The 25674-nt window shown below is 45.4% G+C and overlaps 1 protein-coding gene across 1 annotated transcript in view; it reads left to right on the plus strand.

Annotated features, from left to right (window-relative positions):
- AKNA (AT-hook transcription factor) overlaps positions 1-25674 on the plus strand; it is a 225565-nt gene that overhangs the window by 150741 nt on the left and 49150 nt on the right. The window contains exons 15-16 of the mRNA XM_078642000.1: positions 7186-7454; positions 22831-22993. Coding sequence (XP_078498126.1) covers positions 7186-7454; positions 22831-22993 — 432 coding nt within the window. The remainder of the gene's footprint in view (positions 1-7185; positions 7455-22830; positions 22994-25674) is intronic.

The following is a 25674-nucleotide window of genomic DNA, read 5'->3' on the forward strand; positions in this document are numbered from 1 at the left end:
CCATCTATATGGCTCTCAAAGCAATCCTAACAAACATTGCGGGGAAAACAGTCCTTCTACTAACAGACAATATGACTGCAATGTATTACATTCTGAAGCAAGGAGGAACCCATTCCATACAACTGTCACAGCTAAGGCAGATCATATGGAAAGGGGCAAACAAATATAAAATCCTCCTGTTTGACATACTAAGGCAGGAAAACTCCATTGCGGACCTGCTCAGTAGGATACCGCAACAAGATCACAAAGGGGAAATGCGCACTCAATTATTTCAACAGTACTTCTACTGTTGGGTAACTCCCACATTAGACCTATTCGCTACCACCGAAAACTCAAAATACCAAAGCTTTGCATTTAGATAACATATCCACTATCAAAAGGGAACGCTCTATGGTTTAACTGATCAGGGATAATTGCTTACACTTTCCTGTTCTCCCACTCATTCCATACTTGGTTAAGAAACTCAGACAGACTTCATTGATCCTAATACTAATTGCTCCCACATAGGCTCGACACCCATGGTACATAGCACTACTAGAGCTATCCTTTAGTAACTCACGAGAAGCTACCCAACTATCCAAACCTTATCGCCCACAGTGGGTCCAGGGTGAGACATCCCAATGTACAACAGCTCAATCTTGCGATCTGAATCCTGAGGTCATAGAGTTTGGATACCTGAATCTACCTCCAGAATGCATGACTAATATAAAAGAGGACAGAAGGCCTACAAGGACTTGCTATGCAGCAAAATGGAAATGTTTTGTCCACCACTGTGCATCCGTAAACATTAAGCCTTCTTCATCAACAGAACAACAACTAGTAAGTTACCTGTTACATTTACAAAAGGCACATTTGGCATATTCCTCAATACACTTACATTTAGCAGCCATTGCTGCATACCTACAGAACAGGAAGTATCCATCACTTTTCCGCAGTACTGTCATTAAAGCCTTCATGGAAGGATTAAAATGAGTCATTCCACCGTGTACATCTCCGGTACCAGCGTAGAACCTGAACATTGTCCTAACGAGACTCTTGGGGGCCACCGTTTGAACCACTACATTACTGTCAGATACAATTCTTAACATCGAATGTGACCTTCCTTAAAGTGAAAACATCTCTACGAAGGGTTGTTGAAATACATGCACTGAATATTGAAGAGCCATACTTTCAAATATTCCCAGACAACATGCGTTTATGCAGAAACCCAAAGTTCTTAAGTAAAGTTATATCACCTTTCAATCAAACTTTAGAGTTACCGGTTTTCTTTCCAAAACCAGAAACCATCGCAGAGCGTACTTCACATGGACTTAATGTTAAACGGGCACTTCGGTGCAATTTCATTTTCCAATCCACGTAAAGGAAAAGCTAATTCAAAATCAGGATAGCAGGATAGATTGTCAAATGTAGCCACATTTGTTATGCTAAAACAAATCTAACATTAAGAACTATGCCAAGGGTTCATTCTACAAGGACAAAGGGAGCAACCATGGCCTTTTTAGGCAATATCCCTCTCAAAGACATTTGCAAAGTAGCAACATGGGGTACCCCACACACATTTACAAAACACTATTGTGTGAATGTTCAAGCAAGACGACAAGCTCTAGTTGAACAAACAGTCCTTCAAACGTTACTTCAAACAAACGCCATCTCATGCCTAAAGTCACTGCAAGAGGGGTACTGCTTTACAGTCTATGCATAGCATTTGTATCTGCAGCCAACACATGCTACAAATGGAGTAGGTTACTTAACCTGTACGCATCTATTTGTAGTGTGTAGTGCTGCAGATTCACATGCACCCTCCGCCTCCCCTGCAGATATGAGACGGTGAGAAAAATACATACAAATACAACAAACACTAACTTATCAGACTATTTCCTCACTCCGTATATGGCAAGGGAAAAAAACATTATCTAACAAAGGAGCCATTGAGCATGCGCAATAGCTCAAGGGAGAGTAGAGACAACACACAACACCATTCATAAAACTTACTTGAGGAAAAAGAAACTTGCAGAGTCCGGGCCCAACACTAGAGGGCGGGAGTATGCATGCGCTGTGCATCTGCAGCACTGCACACTACAAATAGATGCTTACAGTATAAGCAACATACTCCCTTCTTTTGATTCTTTTCTCTGTGTTGGAGCTTTTAGCCTGCCTTTGCTACTGCTAAATCTCCTGCAGAGATTCTTGGAATCACCCAATCTGATGCACCGATTCTGACCCTTTAGAGCAGATGTAACCCATTGTGATGCTGGCAGTTTGGGCTTTTGCCAGTTTTGGCATGGACTTCTGCTTCAGTTGTACCTTTGGGCTTAAAGTTGGTTTTAAGAAGGAGGTGTCAATTACAACAATGATTCTGGGGTCTTTTGCAGCTTTGAGAGAGTTGGCTTTGGCATTGGATGTGGCTCTGAGTTAATTTTCTATGCCAGAGTCCATCTTATCAATGGCCTTTGAGAACTCTTATTTGGCTTTGATTCTTATCCAATATATATATGCCAAGTCGGTCTTGGGAGAGAGACAATGATTGTGACAGTAAAGCTAATAATTTGCTTTCACCAATAGATTCTGACCTGAAACTCATGGTAAACTTGCAAAATGCTAGTGGTCTGAAGGGCTTGTTTCGGCTGGGCAAGTCTAGTTTTTTGTACTTACTATGAAACTTGCAGAGAGGTTGCCTATTAATGTGCCTATTGTAGAACCAAAGATATCTGATATATTGGCTCGGTTTGCAGTCTTCAAAGGAGGTGCTACCATTATTTATATACACATTAATCAAAGAATTTATTCTTGAAATAATATGCAGTTAAATGCATCAGTGTCAGTGGTGGTGGTTTGCGAATGGAGCGCCACCTCAGCTCAAGCACTGGATTCTTGGTTAAAATCAGAAATGATTCCTTTTATGCCACCGGCTAGGGTCCAAAATCTAGGCATTTTGTGCTAGAAGGTGTTTGTAGGGAGGCTTTACATTTTTTTATGTATGCATTCTTCCAAGATACATTCACTCTGTGAGAGTTTTCACCTTTAGCGGAGTAAATTACTCCTTCCCTGTGGTGGAGGGGCTTTTTGCCAAATTCATAAACAACCGACAAGCAGGCGGTCGTTATAATGTTTTGGCAGGAACCACTGTCATGGCGGTTCCTGCACCATAGAGTTTTCTTTTTTTGTTTTAAAAAAGAAAATCCGGAAACTGGATTTTCTTTTTTGAATATAAAAAATGTAATGCTCCCTCCTTGACAAGGGTCACGCAGCAGCCCTCATCCTCCTAGACCTCTCAGCAGCGTTCGACACCGTCTTCCACCGCACACTAGCCGCCAGACTCCACAACGCAGGCATTCCGGGAACTGCCTTAGACTGGATTTGATCTTTCCTCTCAGGCAGAACACAAAGAATAAGACTACCGCCCTTCCTCTCTGAACCTACAGAGATCAGATGCGGAGTACCCCAAGGATCCTTCCTCAGCCCCAAGCTCTTCGAGGTCTGCATGGCCCCCCTCGCAACCATCGCCAGAAAACATGGACTCAACATAGCCAATGACATCCAGCTCATCCTCTCCCTCACCAAGGAACCCGACATCACCTGGCACAGTTTCCAAGAAGGGATGAAGGATGTTGCAACCCGGATCAGGAGCAGCTGCCTGAAACTCAACTCAGAGAAAACCGAAGTCCTCATCCTCAGCTCCACCCCCTCCGCATGCGATAACATCTGGTGGCCCCCGCCCTCGGAAACCAACCCACCCCTACGGATCATGCTCACAACCTCTGCATCATACTCGACTCTTCGATCACCATGAACCGCCAGATCAACGCTGTGTCCTCCTCATGCTTCAACACCCTCTGCATACTCAACAAGACCTTCAAATGGATCGCCCCTGACTCCAGGAAGACCGTCACCCATGCACTCATCAGCAGACTGGACTAGAGAAAGGTGTTCTACGTCGGAATCAACAAAACACTCCTCAGCAAACTCCAAACTGTACAGAACGCTACAGCCAGACTCTTCCCCAACATCCCACAACATGACCAAATCACCCAACACCTCCACGACCTCCACCGGCTCTCCGCAGAAAAAAGAATAACCTTCAAACTGCTCACACAAGCCTATAAAGCCCTCCACAACACCGGACCCCAATACCTCAATGAAAGAATCTCCTCCCACGCCGCTCTTCTGACCTGGCCCTGGTCACGGTCCCCCAAATCCACAGATGCTTCTCCTACATCGTGGCCAAGACACTACACCTATAAAGAAAGGATCTCAAGGCCTGACTCTTTGGATGACCACGGAGCTACTCAAATCCTCCCCATCCCCCTCCCCCTCCCCACCCCAGCTCCTTGAGACCCTCACGGGTGAGTTGCGCGCTTCATAAATCCCAGATTGATTGATGGGAGTCTTGATGGGGAGCATTATTAGCATTTTACTGTGACCGGCAGTAAAAAATGGCTATATGTTTGTCCATCCCGATCGAGTGGGCGGACATATAGCCAGAGTAGTGTCCGCTGCAGCCAAACCTATGATCCGCCGCATTTAAATCGGGTGGGTGGACCAATATGTTGGGGGTAAGAATATTCTGTTCCAATGGAGTATCCTCACTGCCAGCATGTAAATCAGGCCCTAAGTATCTGAAATGTCCTCAACATCCTGAATCCGGTGTCTTCATTTTGTTTTTGTTTTCTTGCAACACTTATTTATTCATTTCTGGGATCATCACACAATCATCCTGCATGTACTTGTAGAATACAACATTAGTGATAAGCCTGGAAGAAAACAGGAGCAATAGAAACACATATTACAGGCACAATAATGAAAGTACACCAGAAGCAGTGCAAGAATCATCAAAAATACCAGCTGTAGACGGGGTATGAGTGTGAGAACAGTAGGATTCTGTAGGGGGATGAACATGAGTAGGGTGAATGAGAGGGAGAGCAAGGTGGAATGATTCCATACTGGATAGGGTCCATGAGAGATAAGGTAGGGTCACACCCCAAGTGGGGCATGAAAGATAACCAACAACTGCAAGAATAGAGATGGGGGGATATCCCTCCAGTGCCGTAGAGGAGGTGTGAAACACGCATGGCCTCACGATAGGACAGTTTCATATGTATTAATCAACAAGAGCTAGCTACTTGGAAAAGGTTATATGTCTGTTGGGTCAAAAACCATTGTTTTTGAGGGAGAAGAAAAACTATTAATTTTTTAAGAAAGCCCTCACCCACCAACCTAGTTGGTGGCATGCTTCATCATCGGGCCCCACCCGAGGCACCGAGTGTGCCTCAGGAGTGCTACGATGCCTGATTACAGCGGAGCTGGTTTTGTCAAGTGAGTGTGCAGTGAATTGATTTGTGTGGGGTTAAAAAAGCTGTCGTAAAGGTCCCAGTCAGTTAATTTATTAATGGGCCCTAGGCAGAATTAAAAACAAGGCTTTAGGACGTAGTTAGTTGGAGAAACTTATGGTCTCCAACGTCCCGTGTGGTCAACTAGTTTCAGCAAGGCCTTGGTTTAAAAACTGGCTTTCTTCAGGACCTTTGTGTGAAAGGGTGAAACAAGGGGCTGACATGTGAGCACCTTATGCGAAGCACTCGCTAAGGTGCTATATATGTAAGAGGAGGTTTTCCTCTCAGCTTGAACTTCCTAAATGCAAAAGACAAACATCATGAGTCCTCAAAAAGACACTCCACACTACATTGAAAGTATTTAATTTGTCATTCAATTTGGATGTGGTTTAATCATGGATAGCCACTCTATGAAGTTCTATCCACCACTCATTGCATGTGGGTGTGGTATGCTACCTCCAGTGTTGAAGAATGGATTGTTTAGCCACGGCAATGGAGGTTGCTATCCGTCGGTGCTTATGAGTCGGCAAGACTGGTAAAACAGAGATATCATGTAGGAGGGCTAGGTGGGGGTTGGGGTGATGAAAAAGGGGCCAGTAAGGCAGAGATGAGACTAGACCACTGCCCAATAGCCAGCGATCATTGGGCATGAACAAAGTGTATGATATAGGTTACAATGCTCCGCACTGCAATTCCAGCAACGGTCATGGGGTTACAGTTTGACCTGATTGAGTTTCCATGGTGTTCAATACCAGCCATGGAGTTCTTTAAAGCAGCGGAACTTCTGTGAGGTTGAATTGGGTGTCTTAAGGATAGAGAAATCTGCTATGTCACAGGTAGCAAAGAGACCAGGGGTAAATCAATGTAGCTAAATAACTTTCATCCACAGCCACCTACACATTGTTCCAGATATTGTGAAGACCGTGTCAGAGATATGCTCCAGATGATACCTAGATTCATATGGGCCAAGAATTTGACAATTCTCCACATGATTTTGAAGCTGTTTTTTCACTAGCATCTCTGGCAATGTGCTCTCCACCCAGACATCCTTCTATAAGGCAAGGGTTACCAGGCTTGCATTGTTCAAAGAAGCGTGGCTCAATGGTTAGAGCGGCAGACCCTGATGCAGAGGTCTGGCCTGGGACTAGGGTTCAATTCCCGCCTCGGCGGCTCTTGGACACAATTTCCCCGGACTTGATAATTCTTGCCTCGGCGCCTAGTCTAATTATGGGTCCCACTCTGTGACTCTGGGCAATAGCTTGCTTAATCTCCACAACGGCCCCAGCAGCGCTTGGATGCCTGGCTTCACCTTGGGGGTGCCCAGGAGTGGACATTTCACAGGAAAGCCAGGAAGGGTTCCACAGCGGTATGAATACAGCGCTACGAGACCTCAGGGTAAAAGGCGCTATATAAATACAAACACATTTACATTTACATTGGCTTTATCTGATGGGAACAGCATTTGTTAATGTTCACACAACCTTTGGCAATGGATGCCTCAATAATAGCATAAATAGTTGCCACAAATAAGATACGAAACTGGGCCAAACCCCCGACAATGGATGGATCTAATAGCTCTGTGTGCTTCACTGTCTTCACCACGACCATGGCTTTATAACGATCTTTATTTAAGTGCCTTGCTATCACCTTTCAGTTCATTTTTGCTTGTGTTAATTTTTGTCACCTCTTAATTCATATACCTGCTCTTTCCCCTTCGGTGATTATGTGCGTGTAGCAAGGGGTAGGCATAAATACCCTTTAATTGAATTCTTCCACTTTCATGTTATCCTTTTGCGATATTGATGGTGTATGATTATATTGCACTCTTTGGACTCACAGTCTGCGTTGTATATTCCAGAAACCTCAAGATGCCAAATGGAGTGGCTAAGGCTCCTGTAACTTCAGCCCTGCGCTCTTCTTTGAAGAAAGCTAATCCGCAGCCATCTAAAGAAAAGGAGCCCCATGTCACATTGTCGTCAGTCAGAACTGTAACTCCAAGGGACAGTGAGCCAAAGCGAAGAGGGCTTCCAGGAGTGATTCCACAACTCAGCAGGATCCAAGCCAACTCTCCTCCCCGGTGGTCAAACAGTATCACGGATAGTGAGAGTGAACAGGATGCAGCTATCGGTGAGTAGAAAGCATCATGGGAAGGAAAAGTGCTTCAGGGCATAACCATGGGAGAGAACATATATATAATTGTTATAGTTTATTTAAAGGTTTTATATCAGTATATAACTTACATGGCTGTAAAACCCATATTGAAGGTTCCACAATTATATGATTAAGTTCCCTCTTTAGAAAGTTACTTTGAACTTTGCATTCTGATGCCAGTCATAGAATTGTTACATTGATTGGTGTTAATTGAAGTTGCTATCACTGTTACTCGTTTTTTTACGTTTCATACTCAACACTATAGGAGCAATTGTAGAAGTGGGCAATAGATCTAATTGGCTAGAGAGGTCATTGTCTATTCCATACTGTTGCTTTTTGGTACTTTTTGATGATGATGAATTTTAAAATATAAAACATTTTATTATTGTTACTTGTCTTTTGTATAGTGTTCCACTACCACTGGTGTGGTCCCACAGTGCTGTACTTTTGTCTGATTTTGCAGAGTAAACATGCTTGTCCAGTTGGTTGCTTGCAGGACATACCTGCCTTTTCGGGGCTTGGTTGCACGCCAGGTCTGCATCCATGATTGCAGGAGTGTGTGAGTGAAGTATGACCCCTCGAGTATTGGGTGCATGATGTCTTGAATGGTACAGTAGCTTGTTGTGTGGGGCAACAAATAAGCATAAAGATGTAAAGAAGAATGTGAAGGATGCAGGTTAGCTCAATTCTACTGCAAACATGGCTTGCAATGAGGCATGCAGAAATTGGTCAGAAATGTTGTAGGAATGCTCATTGCACACACTAAATGAAAGAACATATCCATAAGTATTGCATGTACATAACAATGTAGATGCACAAAGTATACCAAATGAAGTAATTGGTTCCATATTTAATACTGGTTTGTTGTTGTGAGAGAGAGTAATTCCAAATGGATGATGGGTTCATAGTAACTATCTTTATTTAAATGTCTTGGTGTCGCCTTTCATGTCATTTTGGCCTGTGTTAAGCTCTTTCTCCTCTTAAGTGTTGTGTATTTCAGAAACCTCAGGATGCCAAATGGAGTGGCTAAGGATCCTGAGGTTAGCTGGAAGTCAGTCGGCTGAAATGTAACCCTGTGCAGCCGTGTACAATAAGGCCCTTGGCCTGTTTCTGTAAATCAAAGCATCTAGGTACCTGGGGGCCTGATTCACAAAGCCATTTACTGCTGTAAAACTATGTTTACCACATAAAATGGCTCCATTTATGCCTGTCAGGGATGCAAACATGATTATTCAGTAGTAAATCTTACACAAATGATGAAGTGGTAGGCTCAAGGTATTGTTTACCATGCAAAGTTGTGAACTTCCACATGTGAGTTTGAGAACATATCCGACTTTCTCTCCAACCCTTTCCCACTCTAGGATGGTTGTAGATTTATTTCAGCTGGGAGCTTCAGAAACTACTCTTTCACTGTAGGAAATGGAACAGAACCCTACCAAACTTGTGGAAGTGTAGAGGAGGATGTTTTTGTTCATGTTGAATAGGTTTTCTCCATGAAGAAATTAAAGAAAAAGAAAGATGTATTTGCATAGCATTTGGGAACTAGCAGATGTCACATGACATTCCCAATAGTGTCCCTGGAAACCTCCTACTGGCACAGTTTTCCAGGGTTACTACTGGGCATGTGTACGAATATCAATGTATCTGTTACAGGTATTGCGATTAGGAACCAGCAGGTCTTGTGCCATATGTTATGCCCTTAATTGAATTCCAGTGTTTCAACGAGTGGGTGAAATAAGTGGATTCAAGGTATTTAAGCCCACTGCTTCAGTGGTACATGACCGTAATAACTTGGGATTCCTTCACTCTGTGATTCTCTATATTGAACTGTTTTATGAGTTATCAGTGTCCTTTATCCCATTTATCACAATAAAATACAAATCTTTTGTATTTGCGTGTTGGCATGTTCCCTTACACCAGTAAAAATCTGCAATTATCCAGCCAGCCAGCGCATGGTAAGCCCCGTCTGGTGCACAATCCTGGAGCTTTTTCAGGACTCACAGGATGAGTAGGAATCCAGAAGTAAGGTTGCTTGTCTGATGTTACAGTTATTGCCCAATTTGCCTTGTGTGGTAGTCCTTACATTATACATAATTAATGTCTAACTCCACCACAGTGAAACTGACTGTTTGGAAAACCGCAGAGACAGACCAGATTAAACCTTTCATAACATGCCTAAAGACTAGAAGCCCCTTTGAACTGTAAGAGCAAATTCCAAGGCAGTTACCATGACCCCATAATGCCAGACTGCTATTACAAGTTCCTACTATCGGAGGCTCAACCAAAACTCGAGTCCTCAAAGTACCAGAAAGTTAAAAGGACACTCCAACTGCAAGAGAGAGTTGTAAATAAAATAAGTATAATTTAAGGACTACCTAACAGGCAAATCACTCAATAACTGCAACATCTGATGATCAAACTTACTACTGGGTTCCTACTCTTCCTCCAAGCCTTGAAAACATTGAATAAAGGACACTGGTAGATGACCAAGCCAAAAAAACCATTGAATCACAGGGTGAAGGCATTCTGATTTATTATGTATCTATTATTGATGCCTGTGTATATGTTATTGTTGCCTGATTAGTCACTGTCAGCCAGTAGACCCTCATAAAACGAAGAAGATGGTTGATTGCAGCTGCGTCCAAATCTATCTGGTGATGCATGTGTTCACAAATTTGAGTTAAGGATAAGCTTGCTCTGTTCAATTACAGTGTAGTCGCCTTTGTGAAATGAATGCCTTGGTTAGATAGTATTCAGATGGAGGTCAAAGAGAATGTTCAGGATTGTAGTCTACCTGCATTTGTGTATTCCGTCCCATAATTGTGTGGTTTAACTGGTTCTGTGAAACCAATGGTAGGGGGTACATAGGCTTAGCTTCATGATGACGGTGGTCATTGCTGATGTTTGTAACCAAGAAATACCATACCTAAACTGTTGATACATTTCTGTGGGGTGCTGATGTTCGGAATGAGAATTCCTGGTCAGAAGGCTATCAGGGGTAGGTATCTCTTGCATCTGATACCATATTCCAAGCGAGATCAGAAAGAAGGTCAGCCAGCTCTGGTTATGCCCTAATAATTTTCCTGCTACCTAGAATCATAGTCCCTCTGATGGGTTGTGTACGTTTAATGTATAAGGATAACGACCAGTGTTTTGCTTAGTTCGGTTATCATTGAGTAACTTGACAGATCCTGCAAGACCTGCATGCAATCAGATTTGTGAGCAATATGGAGTCATATGATTGCTCAGTGGCTCAAGAACAAATTCAAGCTGATCCTCGTAGGGTTCCCATCTGAAGTCTGGATGTGGCTAACAGATAAGGCCAATATTTGGCAAGGTCAAGTTCGGAGAAGTAAAGCAGGCAGTCTTGGGATATGGTGGTGTATGTGGACAGATGAGGCATACTAGATGGTTGGGTTGGAGAGTGATCCTTCCATTTCTGAATGTCACCTGGCTGAAAAACCTGGTATATTGTTAGACAGGGTTATGGCTGCTTAAACTGTCCAGCCAAGCTGTCTGGATTATAATCCACTGTGAGATGGATGGCTGTGTTGGATGGCAAAACAGGACAGAAGTCAATGTGGTCCAATATGTTCATAGCATGTGTGGCTGTAGATACACATGCTCTGCATACTCCTGCCGTGTAGTGATGGCCGACATTAAGTTTTTTTTTTCTAAGAAATCTTTTCAACATACAATGTACCATGTGACTCCTCCCTTAGTTGACAATGTACTTGGGCACCGACTCCATTGATAGATTGTTCTTCCCTGCCATCAAGTCCGAATATGTACCGATGGTGCTCCCGCATATGTCACATTCGCATTCGTGCTTCAGGTCCTCATCGTTGGCCTTCAACTTCTTTCTCTGAGAAAGACAATTAAGGTATCAAATTTGATATTTTTCCTCCAGACTTTGGAAACTGTTGTGTATCTTTGGTGCATGTCCTCGATCTACCGTCTTCCACAACAGAGAATGCCCATGTTAGGCAGTTGATGGAATGGATCCCAATTCGTAAATGTTCTTGTTGCCACCCTAAATACCCTTGGGCTGACCTCCAAAGCCTCTGAAACCTTTGCCTCTTCCCCATAGCATAACGATGCAGAGTATGCTTCCTGTCTTGCATTTTGGTGCACAAAAGACCCTTCGCTACTGCTGAGACAGATGCTGGGCCCATATTAGAATGCAGAGGCAAGCTGCAGAAGAGTTCCCCAATATCTTTGGGGAAGTAGCTCCACTTGTCTCCAAGGTGGAAGATCTTGGATCTTCCAGGATTCCCACTCATCAACCCAGCCCAGAGGTGATAAATTCTAGTGCCTCCAACGCCAAGCAGGACAAAGATTTGGAGGCCCCATCTACTTCGGCAGAGTTGAAGAAGACTACCAAAACCACAACCGGGATAAAGAGCATGGCCGAATCCCAAGCACATTGCAAGTCTCACAAGAGTCATACTTTTAGCCCTGGTCATAGGAAAAGACTGCCCTCAGACCCTCTACACCTCAGTAACAGTGTGTCACCACTCTTGGCTTTAAGCCAGAAGACCAGTAGCATCTTATCAACCTGATAATCAATGGAGAACATCTCTACGGACAGCAGGTTGATGGGATGCTGAAAAAAATAAAAAAGACATGGTAATTGAGAATTCCCTACAGACCCCTTCCACTAGAGAGTCATTTCTGAAGCAGCACTACTGGGGGATTAAGGACCACCTTTCCTGACCAGCCCCAATCATATTAGCGGCAGAAGTGCATCTACCATCATTAAGGGGGATAGGGTATACACGTGTGTCATTCAGGCACGATAATTCCTCCAAGGACAGAGTTAGTCCCACTGACCACACAATACCCATTGAGGGATACTGCAAGATTTCCTTCCACAGTGGGAGGAAATCACCTTAGACAGATAGGTCATGACAATTAGAGCATACAAGTGTTACCTGGAACTCCTCTTAACCCCACCAGACATCCCACCACGTCCACAAAGCCTAACTCCTGACCATCTCCACCTTCTTCACAAGGAGGTTCATGTGCTCGAATGAGTCATAGAGTTAGTGCCTCCGAAATTCCAGTGCATTTGGGTTTGCGCCCTATGCTTCCTCATTTCCAAAGACAGCTCACTCAGGCCAATCTTCGATGTCAGGCCCCTCAATAGGTATATCCTATCAGAACATGGCCATGCAGGATGCTATCCCCCTGCTGCGGCAAGGCAATTCGTGTCCGCCCTACATCTGACAAATGCCTATTTCCACATCCCAATCTATCCAGCTCATGAGCGATCTCTTTGGTTCATGTTAAGGGCACAACACTACCAATTCAAAGTGCTACCAGTTGCGGTTACCACAGCCCCACAAGTACATACAAAATATCTAACAATCGTAGCTACCAACATCACAAGGGGAGACAACATGTTTTCTCCATCTATATGATTGGCTGATCAAGAGCGCAACCAAACAGCAGTGCCTAGCATATAATGAGGCATACACTCCTTGTTTTACACCCTTAGGTTTACAATAAATGTCAACAAGTCACACCTACAAATTCAACCTTATTCAGAGTTTCCTAGGGTCAATGCTGAATGCAGTCACGGGCAGCCCAACCAACAGCGGGTGCTAGCCTGTCTGCAACATCTGTCTCTTTTTCAGCCAAATCGTCACATTCCAGTCAGAACAATCATGCGCCTTTAAGCAATGATAGTCACATAAGTTGGTCAACCCAATATACCCTTGTGGGCTGGGTATTCAAATATATAACCTGTAGGGTGCCAACAAGGAATTTAATTCGGTCTGAGATTACTAGTTTATCAAATGTTAAGGAGGTCTATCAGCCTTCATCAGCCTGGATAGCTTGACTCCAGTGGTGTGGAGAGCCTGGGACTCACGTCTGAGCATCAACTGTGTTTTTTGCAATTTTCACCCCGAGTGGGCTGGGTATGCTCAGACGTGAGTCCCAGGCTCTCCACACCACTGGAGTCAAGCTATCCAGGCTGATGAAGGCTGATAGCCAGAAACCGGTCCTTGGATGCTTGATTCCGGTCTGGGAAAGACATGGCTTGGTAGTTCAGACTGGACTGTTCCCATGAGGCACAGGGTCAGAGCTGATTTGCATATAGCCAGTGTCTAACCCAGGGTGGTGTTGAGTGCAAAAAAACGATGGATTTAGGCCCAGATCCTTGTACTGGGGTGAATGTATGACATTGTTCTACATTCTGTCCACCAACTGGGTTTTTTGCAATTCTCACCACAGTGGTCACAAACTGAGGATTAGCTACAAGATCTAGTGTTTGACCATCTCATTCAAGGACATGGCAAGTTCAGACTCCTGGACACCAGGCCACTCAACCTAGCAATTAGGAATCTGAGGTCTAAGAATTTGGCTACTTAAGCCTCCCACAAGAGTGTATGAGCATTCCTAAGAAAGTTCTCAGACTCACTACTAGAGCTTGATATGCAGCAAGGTGGAAACAGTTTATCCACCACTGCATTTCTAACAACCCAGAACCCCTTATATCAGCGGTTCAAGATATTGTGTGTTATTTACCCCACCTACATTAATCGGTGTTAGCATACACTTCGGTACACCTGCACCATGGGGCTATTACCACACAAATGCACAAAAGAGAACATTCACCTCTATTCAGCATTCCAGTCAATAAGACATCTAAAAGGTTATTCCAAGAAGAGTCCCACCTTGCCTCTCTTTAGAACCTTAATAAAGTACTCCCAAGGTCCACGGGCCCTCCATTTGAGCCACTGCTTTCCTGTCTCATGCAATTCCTCTCCTTGAAAATAGATTTCCTCATAGCTATCACCATGCTATGACATATAAGTTAGCTACAGGCCCTCACCATACAAGAATCCTTCATTCTGATAGATACATCTGCCGTGTGGATTCCTCACCTTGTGAATATCCCCCTTGCGTCAGCAACATTCGGAAATTCTTTTGTAGCTTCGCGCCGACGTGGATCCGGACGTCACAGAGGCACGGCATCGCACGCGACTCTGCTGATGTCACTGACGCCTACAATAGGCCCACGCCGGCGTGATGACATCAGTTTCCTTTTTTCCGCGTCGTCGACGCTAACGGTTTTCAGGGATTGTGTAGTAGCTTACAGTAACTTTGTTACTATTTTCGTATTATTGTGTCTATCTTCATTCTCTTCGGGATGTCGTCGAAGAAAACTGGATTTAAGGCCTGCAGTGAATGTGGCAAGACTATGTCTATCACCGATCCTCACGAATGTTGTGTCTGGTGTTTAAGCTCCGACCATGATGTCGAGGACTGTTCTTGCTGCAGGAAGATGACTCCGAAAGCCTTGAGGGAGAGAGAGACAAAACTCCTCGTGGCAAAACTCAAGAGCAAGAAGGCTAAAAAATCTTCGAAATCTCGAACTCGTCGATCGAAGTCGAGATCGAGGTCGAGGTCTCGTTCGAGATCACACTCGGAGTCGTCTTCGGCTCACGCTTCGAAGTCTTCTAAGAAGAAACACAGGAAGAGGAGCCATGAGTCACATCATCACTCTGGGAAGGAATCTGGTTCAAGACCGAAGTCCCAGGTCAAGCTTATGAATAAAGAAGTGGAGGTTTCGGAGTCGGAACATGAGGAGGCTTCGCATCCGGGTTCACCCGAACCTCAAGAACAGGTCCATTCTCCGATTCTATCCAATCCTTCTGGTCAGGAGGATGAAGGTGAGGAGCAGGGGGCTGGTGGAGCCGAGGTTCCGGCACCTGATGGTTCGTCGACTCCGGTTCCTGCACCCGAAGAAGAGGTCGACGTCGTGTCGACTCCACCTCCTCAGGAGCATCCCAGAGGTCCATATCCTGAGTTTCCGACTCCAGGTCAGGATCCTTCTCGGTTCCTGAACGCCATGTTTGGTGTCTATTCCAGGGCAATGTTCCCGTCTGGTGCACCTGTTGGTCCCACGGGTCCTATGGCCTTTAACTTAGGAGTTCCAAAGGCTTATGCCCCTGCACCCTTCATGCCTTTTATGCCGGCTCTACCACCGCATTGGCATTTTCTGACACCACCGGTGTCGTCGACGCCGAAGCGCACGACGCCGGTGCCATCGACGCCGATCCCATCGACGCCGTTACCTACGACTCCGAGGCAGGATTCTGTCCGACCTCGTGTTGAAAGACCTCGTCCGACGTCGGGTTCGACGCCGGCGCCGACACCGTCGGAGTCGATTCCGAATCCTTTGGCTTCGGTTGTGAAGGAAAGATCTCGGAGAAAGGCCCAGAGACTTCTAGAAGAGGAGAAATATGGGTATTCAGATACTGAAGAAGGGGAGTTGCAGGATTCTGAGGATCCCTTTGAAGATTTGTGTGAGGCCAGTGGGCTTGAACTATCGCCTGAATGGGAATTGGCTTCTGTATCAAATGTTCCATCAAAGGATGTGGTACCTTACCACACTGTTATTAAAAAAGCAGCGAGTTTACTGAACATTACTCTACCCACTGCTGATTACAAACCTAATATTTTGACTGAGGTGCTTCCTTCACCCTCACCTGTGATTGAACCTATGTTACCCTTCAACGAGGCATTGTCTGAGCCTATCTATGAGGTCTGGAAAAAACCTTTATCTGCTCCTGCAGTCTCTAGGACAGTGGCGAGGAGATATAGAGCTGCACCGGAGGACCCTGCATTTTTAACAACGCATCCTCTGCCTGAGAGTTTGGTGGTGCAGGCTGCTTGCTCAAAGAAATCTGCTGGTGCGTTTCCACAGGTTCCTGGAGATAAGGAATCCAGGAAGCAAGACCAAAGTGCCAAAAAGATTTTCTCATCAGCCAGTATGGCATTAAAATCAACCAATGCTACGTGTCTGATGGGGAGGTATATCCATGCTTTGATGGACTCTGTCAAGCAGTTAATTCCGAAGGTTCCTGAGAATGACAGGAAGGATTTTCAAGAGGTGGTTTCGGACACTCAAGCTGCTGCGAGGCAGGTCATCAAGAGTGGTCTAGACACCGCGGACTCGGTGGCAAGGATCATGGGCTCCTCCGTGGCCACCAGGAGAGCTGCCTGGCTCAAATCATCAGAGTTTTCTGCAGACGTCCAGTCTGTCTTGATGGACTTGCCTTTCGATGGGTCAGGCTTATTTGGCAAGAAGGCTGATACTGCCTTGGAGCGTTTTAAGGACAGTAGGGCCAATGCAAAATCTTTGGGTCTTCAGTCCAGGTGTACTACTGGAAGACGTTTCAGAGGGTTTGGCCGATCTTCCTTTCGATCTTATAGATCATCCCAGCAGCAGCCTCAGCAGCAGCAGAATACACTGTACAAGTCGTGCAGGGGCAGACAAAGATCCCGCCCTAGAGGTCGTCAAGCTTCCTCCTCCTCCTCCTCCTCTCCTTCCCAACCCCCGTCCAACGCAGCAAAGCAGCCCTAGATCCGCCATTCCGGATCATGTGGGCCCAGTGGGGGGTCGGCTTACACATTTTCTACAAGATTGGGAATTAATAACATCGGATCTTTGGGTTCTCAATCTTGTAGAGAATGGGTATGCACTTCCTTTCCAGGAATTCCCTCCCAATTACCCTCCTTGCCAGGGTTATTGTTCGGAAGACCACCTGCTTCTTCTGCAGGAAGAAGTCCTGGCACTGTTCCGAAAAGGTGCGATAGAGGTGGTTCCAGAGCAGGAAAGGGGTCAGGGGTGCTACTCCCGGTATTTCATGATCCCCAAGAAAGATGGCAGGCTTCGGCCAATCCTGGATCTCAGGGTTTTGAACCTTTACCTGAGGCAGGAAAAGTTCAAAATGCTCACTCTTGCACAGGTTCTTCAAGCGCTGCTGGAAGAAGACTGGATGGTGTCGATCGACTTGCAGGATGCGTATTTTCATATTCCCATCTTGAAGTCGCACAGAAAGTATCTCCGTTTCACGGTTGGGTCACAGCACTACCAGTTTGTGGTCCTTCCGTTTGGTCTTACTACTGCACCTCGAGTCTTCACCAAGGTGATGGCAGTGGTGGCAGCTCATCTCAGGAGATCGGGGATTCATGTGTTTCCGTATCTAGACGACTGGCTGATCAAAGCGGAGTCGCCGGAGAAGGTGCTCCATCATCTGCAAGGGACAACTCAGTTGTTACACAGGTTGGGTTTTTCGATAAATGTACCCAAGTCTCACCTGGTGCCCTCCCAGCGCAACCTGTTCATAGGTGCGGTACTGGACACTACTGTGTGTCGTGCATTCCCTCCTCCTCAAAGGATTCGCGACATACAGGAGATGATTCCTTTATTTTTCAATGGAGCGGTCGTTCCAGTCCTGAAGGTTCTTCGCCTGCTCGGTCTGATGGCTTCATGCATTCTGTTGGTCAACCATGCACCCTGGCACATGAGGGCACTCCAGTGGTGCCTCCGCAGGCAGTGGTATCAACACAACGGAGATCTCAGGGAGTCAGTGAAGATCTCCAGAGAAACTGCGGCGGATCTGTCTTGGTGGAGCGTGGAAGGCAATCTGTCTCAAGGGAAGCCTTTCCAGCTGCCTCCATCGGTGGCCACGGTGATATCGGATGCATCCACCCTAGGGTGGGGTGCTGATCTGGGGGATCTGGAGGTCAAAGGTCTTTGGTCTCCAGAGGAAAGGTTGCTTCACATCAACCTTCTAGAATTGCGGGCGATACGTTTGGCACTCAAGGCCTTCCTCCCTTCCCTTTGCGGTCAGTCAGTTCAAGTCCTGATGGACAACACGACTGCGATGTGGTACGTCAACAAGCAGGGAGGAGTAGGGTCGCAGTGTCTCTGCAAGGAGGCTCTGAGCCTCTGGTCCTGGGTTCAGGACCATCAGATTTGTCTGATGGCAAATCATCTGGCCGGAGTTCTGAACGTTCGTGCAGACAGTCTCAGTCGGCAGTTCTCTGGCTTCACCCAGAGGTAGTTCACGACATCTTTCGGATGTGGGGGACTCCTCGGGTGGACCTGTTCGCCACTCGCGAGAATGCTCACTGCCTGTCATTCTGCAGTCTCCAGTATCCGTTGCAAGGAGCCTTGGGGGACGCGTTTCAGTTGAGTTGGGGAAATCAACTCCTTTACGCGTTTCCTCCCATACCCTTGATTCCTCGGGTTCTGAGGAAGATTCGCCAAGACCGGGCACAAGTCATTTTGATCGCCCCGGATTGGCCAAGAAGGGTGTGGTACTCGGACCTTCTCCACCTCTCCTCTCACCCACCGCTCCGTCTCCCTCACAGGGCAGATCTCCTCTCTCAGATGGAGGGGCAGGTTCTACACCCCCACCTCCAGACCTTACACCTTCATGCCTGGAGATTGAGCGGGGCAACCTGATTTCTTTTTCTCTCCCTCACGAGGTGGTGGATGTCATTTTGTCAGCCAGGCGTGACTCCACTAAGTCCATCTATTCTTATAGGTGGTCTAAATTTGTTGCTTGGTGCAGGGAGAAGTCTATAAACCCTTTGAGGGCCCATTTATCGGATGTGCTCCAGTTTGCCCTTTCTCTGGCACAGCAAGGGCTTGCTGTGGCCACGGTGAAGGGTTATCTTTCTGCGCTGTCGGATTTTATCTGTTTGCCTGACCACCCCTCTCTTTTTAAATCTCCTATTGTTTTAAGGTTTTTGAAGGGCCTCACTAATAAGTTCCCTCCTACCCCTTTTATTGTGCCTCAGTGGGATTTGAATCTAGTTTTGACATTTTTAATGGGTGCTCCTTTAGAGCCTCTTCACAAATGTCCCATGAGGCTTCTGACGTTTAAAACGGTTTTCCTCGTTGCAATAACCTCGGCAAGGAGGGTAAGTGAGCTTCAAGCTCTTTGTTCCAAGCCCCCTTTCCTGACCATTCATGCTGAACGAATGGTTCTTAGGACCAGGGCTGCTTTTCTGCCAAAGGTGGTGACTCCTTTCCACCTTGGTCAATCCATTACCCTTCCTACCTTTTATCCTCCCCCTCACCCTTCCAAGGAGGAGGAGAGATTACACCGTCTTGACCCCAAGAGGGCGGTGTCTTTTTACTTGGACAGGACTAAAGACTGTTGAGTGGACGACCAGCTCTTTATTGGCTTTGCTGGCTGCAAGAAAGGAAGAGCGGTACATAAGAGGACTTTGTCGAGATGGATCGTCCTCTGCATTAAGATCTGCTACTCTCTGGCCGGTAAGGACCCACCAGAGGGTATAAGGGCTCATTCAACTAGAGCTAAGTCTTCGACCTCAGCATTGGCTAGAGGTGTGCCTGTTGAGGATATTTGTAGAGCGGCAACTTGGTCTTCCCTCCACACTTTCGCGAAGCATTACTGCTTGGATTCCGAAGTGAGGAGGGAGGGTCACTTTGCGCGCTCTGTCCTTCAGGATTTCCTGGTTTAGAAGAGTGGACACCCTCCTCCGGGAGTGGGGACTGCTGTGGGACTCTATTCACAAGGTGAGGAATCCACACGGCAGATGTATCTATCAGAAGAACAAGTTACTTACCTTCGGTAACGCTTTTTCTGGTAGATACTATATCTGCCTGTGGATTCCTCACTGACCCACCCGCCTCCCGTCCACTCTTCTATGCCAGTTGTTTATATGATGTATTATTTTATGGTCAAGGGTTTGTCTATTTCAAATGTTTTATTGCATTTGTTTCACACTGTGTGTGTTACCTTGATTTCTATACTGCGTATACTGTGTATATGTCTACTGTCATCGGTCCGTCCGTGTGCCTCGATGGCACGGAAAAAAGGGCGGAACTGATGTCATCACGCCGGTGTGGGCCTATTGTAGGCGTCGGTGACGTCAGCGGAGTCGCGTGCGATGCCGTGCCTCTGTGACGTCCGGATCCACGTTGGCGCGAAGCTACAAAAGAATTTCCGAATGTTGCTGACGCAAGGGGGATATTCACAAGGTGAGGAATCCACAGGCAGATATAGTATCTACCAGAAAAAGCGTTACCGAAGGTAAGTAACTTGTTCTTCAGGTTCATGCGGATAGGGTTGTGTTTCAAACTGACCCTTAATTGTTCCCAAATTGATCTCTCCTTTTCAACCAAACAATTGAGCTACCAGTCTTTTTCCCTCACCCAGGCTCAGTAGTAGAAAGGGCACCTTCATTCACCGGATGTCAAAGGAGCTGTAATGTACTACATGTTCAGAACTAAATCTTTTTGCAAAATCCAGCAGCTCTTTGTCGCATTTGCGAAACCACACAAAGTACACACAGTATCAAAAGCTGGCATAGCTAGATGGATAGTTAAATTTATCCAAAGGTCCATTTTAAAGCTAAAAGGTTTCTCCTTTCTCCCCCATGCTACACTCTACGAGGTGGAAGGGAGCTACCATGGCTTTCCTAGGGACTATTCCCATAGCTGACATTTGTAAAGCAGTGCCATGGTCAATCCCACACATTTACTAAACTTTACTGTCTGGGTAGTCCTGCCTGTGAACTGTTAGCCTCCGGTCTTGTAATGAAATTGGCCACACAGTATTACGAACTTTGTTTAAAACATCTTCACTATCCGCTGATGAGCCACCGCTTTGGGGGGGAGCGCTTCTTTACAATCTACGCAGAGCATTTGTATCTACAGCAACACATGCTACAAATGAAATATATAACTTACCCTATAAGCATCTGATCATATTGTTTGGAGCTTGTTGTGTTGCAGATTCACATGCGCCCACCCTCCTCCCTGGAGTTGGCAGATGGTTGCACATGGCTCTAACATTAAAGGTTGTTACCATTCTATAGAATTTGCATGACCACCATGTTACACACCGATTCTCTATTCTTAGGCTCATCCACTGTGCGAAAAACATTATAATAATAGAGTAAGTGGCCATGCGTATTGCCAACTAAGGGAGGGGGTCATATGGTACCTTGTGACTCCAAACACCTTCTTCGAATAAAAACAAACAACTTGCAAGTTTGGAGCAGATGGTTACAGGCAAAGCAACAACTTTCTTTCCAGATCTTTACCATAAGTAAATCCCATCATTTGGGTAACCATCCCTCTATGCATAAGTGTTGTAGCTCAAAGTTGTGCTCAGAAGCTTGTGGGCGACACTATCAAAGGTCAGGGTGCCTTATACTAAGGTTGCATAGTCTTGATTCCACCTCATGCCTCTTTAATACAGCATCTGATACTCCCTGTCTGTTTACCTCATTCTTGCCGGTTCTTTTTCATACCTGTTTTCTCCCTTTGTCTTTGTTTTTCCATCTTTTTCTTTCTCTTTCTTTCCTTTTTTGGAATATTTTTCTCTAGATTAAAGCCTGCTGAGAAAAAGTAAGTGCTGGTCCTCAAAAATGAGTGCCGGTGGGTCCCACCTGCAACCAACTGCTCAAATTAAGCACTGCCTCCTACACAAAATGTATGTCTGCTGGGTGGTGCCAATTTGCATTTTAGCTTAAAATCAGAGATGCCTTTAGGATGGCTAGAGGTGGAAGTGAACATGAGGGAAAACTGGACGAACAAAGATGTTTACGATTTTAAATGCTACATTTTGCAGTTTCATTGTTTATTTAAAGCCTAATTAAAATATTTTGAATAAATTACATTATTGAAAATTAAGTTTACTTATACGTTCTCCGAAGTTATCAGTTGGACTAGAGAAGCAGATTGTTGAAGCATGAATATCTTTCTGAAGAATATTCAGATGGCACTGTTTCTGGGATCATGGTCAGCATCACCCATGTATTAGTACACATGATGTATTGAGTCGTTTTTATTGGTTAAAACTGAAGTGGTTTATTACATATTCTCATATAGCATTAGGCCCTGAATTAATGAGCTATGCTTCGCTCAAACTGAAGCATGTTGCATTTCTAAATAGCAGCATTGTAAACTGTCCGAATTGAAGGTTGCTGTACTTATTATGTTGCAAAACTGCGTATTGTAAAATGTGTTTTGCATTTATATTTTCTCAAATTACTTTATTCATTTTTTATAAATGAGGGCCCCACTTTTCCCTCTACTTTTCTCCTACTTAACCCCACCTTTTTCATTCCTCCTATTCCATGGTGTAGTTGGTTTGAGTGGATTACACTCATTTACCTTTTCCTTTAACTTGATCTTTCCTCACTCTTCTAGTCCAGCTGATCTTTTATACATTTTCACGGCCACTTCCCTTTTATCTTCAACATAGTGCTACACTTCTATTTCCCTTTCTTCTTGGCACTGTTTGCACTTTCTCTTTGCTTTTTTTTTTTTAACTTCCTTGCTTTTTCTTTCAGCTTTCTTTGCACCTGTGTGCTGTGTGGTAATGTGCTTATGCTGCAAATGCTACCACGCAGTGCAGCAGTGGCTTTCATTGCTCATTTCTGTTTGTGGTTAGAATGGCATTTCGTACGATCTTAATTTGAATTTGTATGACGATTTTATTGTAATAATCCACGTATTACCACAATTTAATTTAATATGGCTTATCCTCAATCCTCTTGCTTGCAGCTCAAATGGACTCAGAGAATGAAGAACATAGTGATGCAGGCACCTTTCCAACAACAACCTCCCCTCAGCGATCTCCTAGCATATCTGCCTCCCCTTCACTGTCCCCACCACGAACGAGGACACGGACACAGCCGGATCTTCTTGGCTCACGCCTTGCTCGAGAGTAGGTTCCACTCAGTCTTATACTAAATTTTGGTTGAAAAGTATCAAGTGTAGGATTGCAGGTCTGATATAAAGTGATTGCTTAGTTCTAGTGCAGTCTAGTTCAGAGGGTACATGTCTCTTGAGCATGCTATTTTCTCATGATCCATGTAGCTCTTTATGTTTCTCCTGGGCCTCAGCAACCCTCAAGTGTTCTCGGTCGTATGATTGAAAATCACCAAGGCACGGATATGGAACATACTCCCTTCCAATTTTGCCCTTTGCTTAACACCAGATACTCCTGGAGCAGCCAGCACCACATCTATAATTTGTGCTTTTCGCCAACCTATGATTTCTTCTGTGATACATTACACGCCTTTTGCTGCAAAAAGACCCTTGGGTTCGGATGGAATGGCAGTGAGCTCACCTTAATATCCAGAGGTAAGCCTCCCAGAACACACAACATCTTCGGAGATGAAGACTTGCTCAACTCCCAGAAGGAAGAGGCTGAGTCTTCCTGCATAATTGCATCTCAAGACTGAGAGTCCAGATACCATCTTCTTGGAAGCCTCTGGGGCAGAAGAGAAGGAGCAAGAGTTTGCCGTAAAACAGGCACCAGACCATACCAAGGTCTGAAGCCAGTTCAACTCGCTGCACCTTGTCCTCCTAAGATGAGCACAAAATACCATAAATCTTCACGTTTGGCCTGCACTTGAAAGACGTGCAGAGCTGTATCTATTCCTCAATGCTGCCTCAATTTCTGGTGTATATATATATAGGAGTCAAGAGAGCTCAAAGTCTGTAGAAAAGTAATGGGCATATATTTACAAGACTGTAAAGAACTGATATCCAATAAACAGTTAGGTACAACTTGGCCACATGCAAAATATTCATTAGAATTATATTTTCTAAAGTTGTAAGGAGAGTTTCCTTAAGGCTGTAAACAGGAGTAATGGTGAAGGGGAAATTGGTCCAGGTGCGCTAGGGGGTAGCGTCGACGTTTCGATCCGGCTTGTCGGCAACCAAGGGATTTTAATACCTCAGCCATGCGGATCTTCCTCCGGACAAGGGAACAGGTGAAGTGACCCTCAACAATCTGGCAATGCTCTATTGGAGTCCAAAACCTGGTTACATCAATGCCCGTAAAGTGGCAAGAGCCAACGAAGGACAAATCCCGTTATTCAGTCGATCAAAACCATGATGATGGTACCCAGGCCATCCATGGAACGTAATATTCAGGCCCGTATGTGTGGCAAGAGTTGGCTGAATGAATCAGGCAAACCGGGACACAGCGTAATTTATATGACTGGAGACGATCTGATTGACGTCCTTACTCCATCGTGGTAGCTGCTACTGCGATGGAGTAAGGACGTCAATCAGATCGTCTCCACACATATGGGCCTGAAAAGCAGGGGTGTCCCTTTGCTGATGTGTGTATTCAGGCTTCTACTCCCAGTAACCCATGCTAGGTAATAACTGCCAAATGATTGACATAATTTTATCTTCTTTCCCACCTCCGTATGTGACTACAAGGGTCCCCTTGAGTGCTCCATCCATGGTGCCAAAAGTCCCTTATTTTCGGGTAAGAATGTCTGAGTGGAGGACACATCTATGGACAGAAAGTGATGTGATTTGCATTTCAACATAGCCTTTTTGTGTTTATTAAACGTGTTCATGTGAGATTTGTAGTATACTTTTTGCACCTCTTTGCTGTGGCATGACAGAACAGGTGCATGGAGTGGCATGACTCATAGCATCTCTCTTCCTCTTAATGTTGTCCCATATATATGTGCCTTACTTTGTCTTTATCCCTACAGGGCTACCTCCACAAAGAATTCGGTGGAGAACTGCTAGTATTTCAGCATGCGTTGCATGAAGGATGTCAAGTGTTAATGCAGCATGCAAGATGCATTGTGAACAAGCGATTAACCACATTATAGGTATTCAGGTCCTAAAGAAAGCCTGGACCCTTGGATGATCTATAACCATTCCTTTAGCTACCTTCCTAGAATTAAAATGTGGTGGCAGACTCACAGATTTTTAAACTTCTTCAAATGAATGCCACACACTCCATGCAATCAGGGACCCCATTTGTCACTATTATATTTTCTGACGAACGAGGCTGGCGTTATCCCAGGCAGGGAAACATGATTGCTCCCGTCTGACGGGAGCGTTTTTAAATCTCCCACCAAATGGGAGTCCATTAGAGATTTAAAAATTCTCCCGCCCGGTGGGAACTGACTTGTGTGCTGTTCTGGAATGCGGGCATGGAAATAAAAGACATATTGCTTCCGGCCAGAGGGAGCAGGCAAAAAGCAGCTGCTCCCTCCGTGCGGCAACATTCTCGGCTCCCGCACCATGTGGTGAGCATGCTGAGCCTGTAGGGGCATAGGGGCATAGGGGCTCCCCTGTGACCCCCAATGTGGGGCTTGGTAGTGACCTACGTTTGCATCGTGGCACCCACCTATTATTAATGGAACCCCTGAGGGATGGGATCCCTGAGACCAAAATAGGCCTAGGGAGTGCAGCCATGCAGCCCCCTTCCCATTTTTTATTGCATTTGGCCCTCAGGGAGGGGGTACCTGGGGATAATTAAGGCATGGGAGGGGAGCTGCAGGGTTCATGGGGCCTTTTAAGGCGTTTAAGGCTGGGGAGGAGGGCCAGAGGCTCCCCTCCTATTAATATTGCAACTGGCCCCGGAAA

Source organism: Lissotriton helveticus, chromosome 5_1, assembly GCF_964261635.1.
Source record: "Lissotriton helveticus chromosome 5_1, aLisHel1.1, whole genome shotgun sequence".
In the NCBI taxonomy this organism is placed as follows: Eukaryota; Metazoa; Chordata; class Amphibia; order Caudata; family Salamandridae; genus Lissotriton; species Lissotriton helveticus.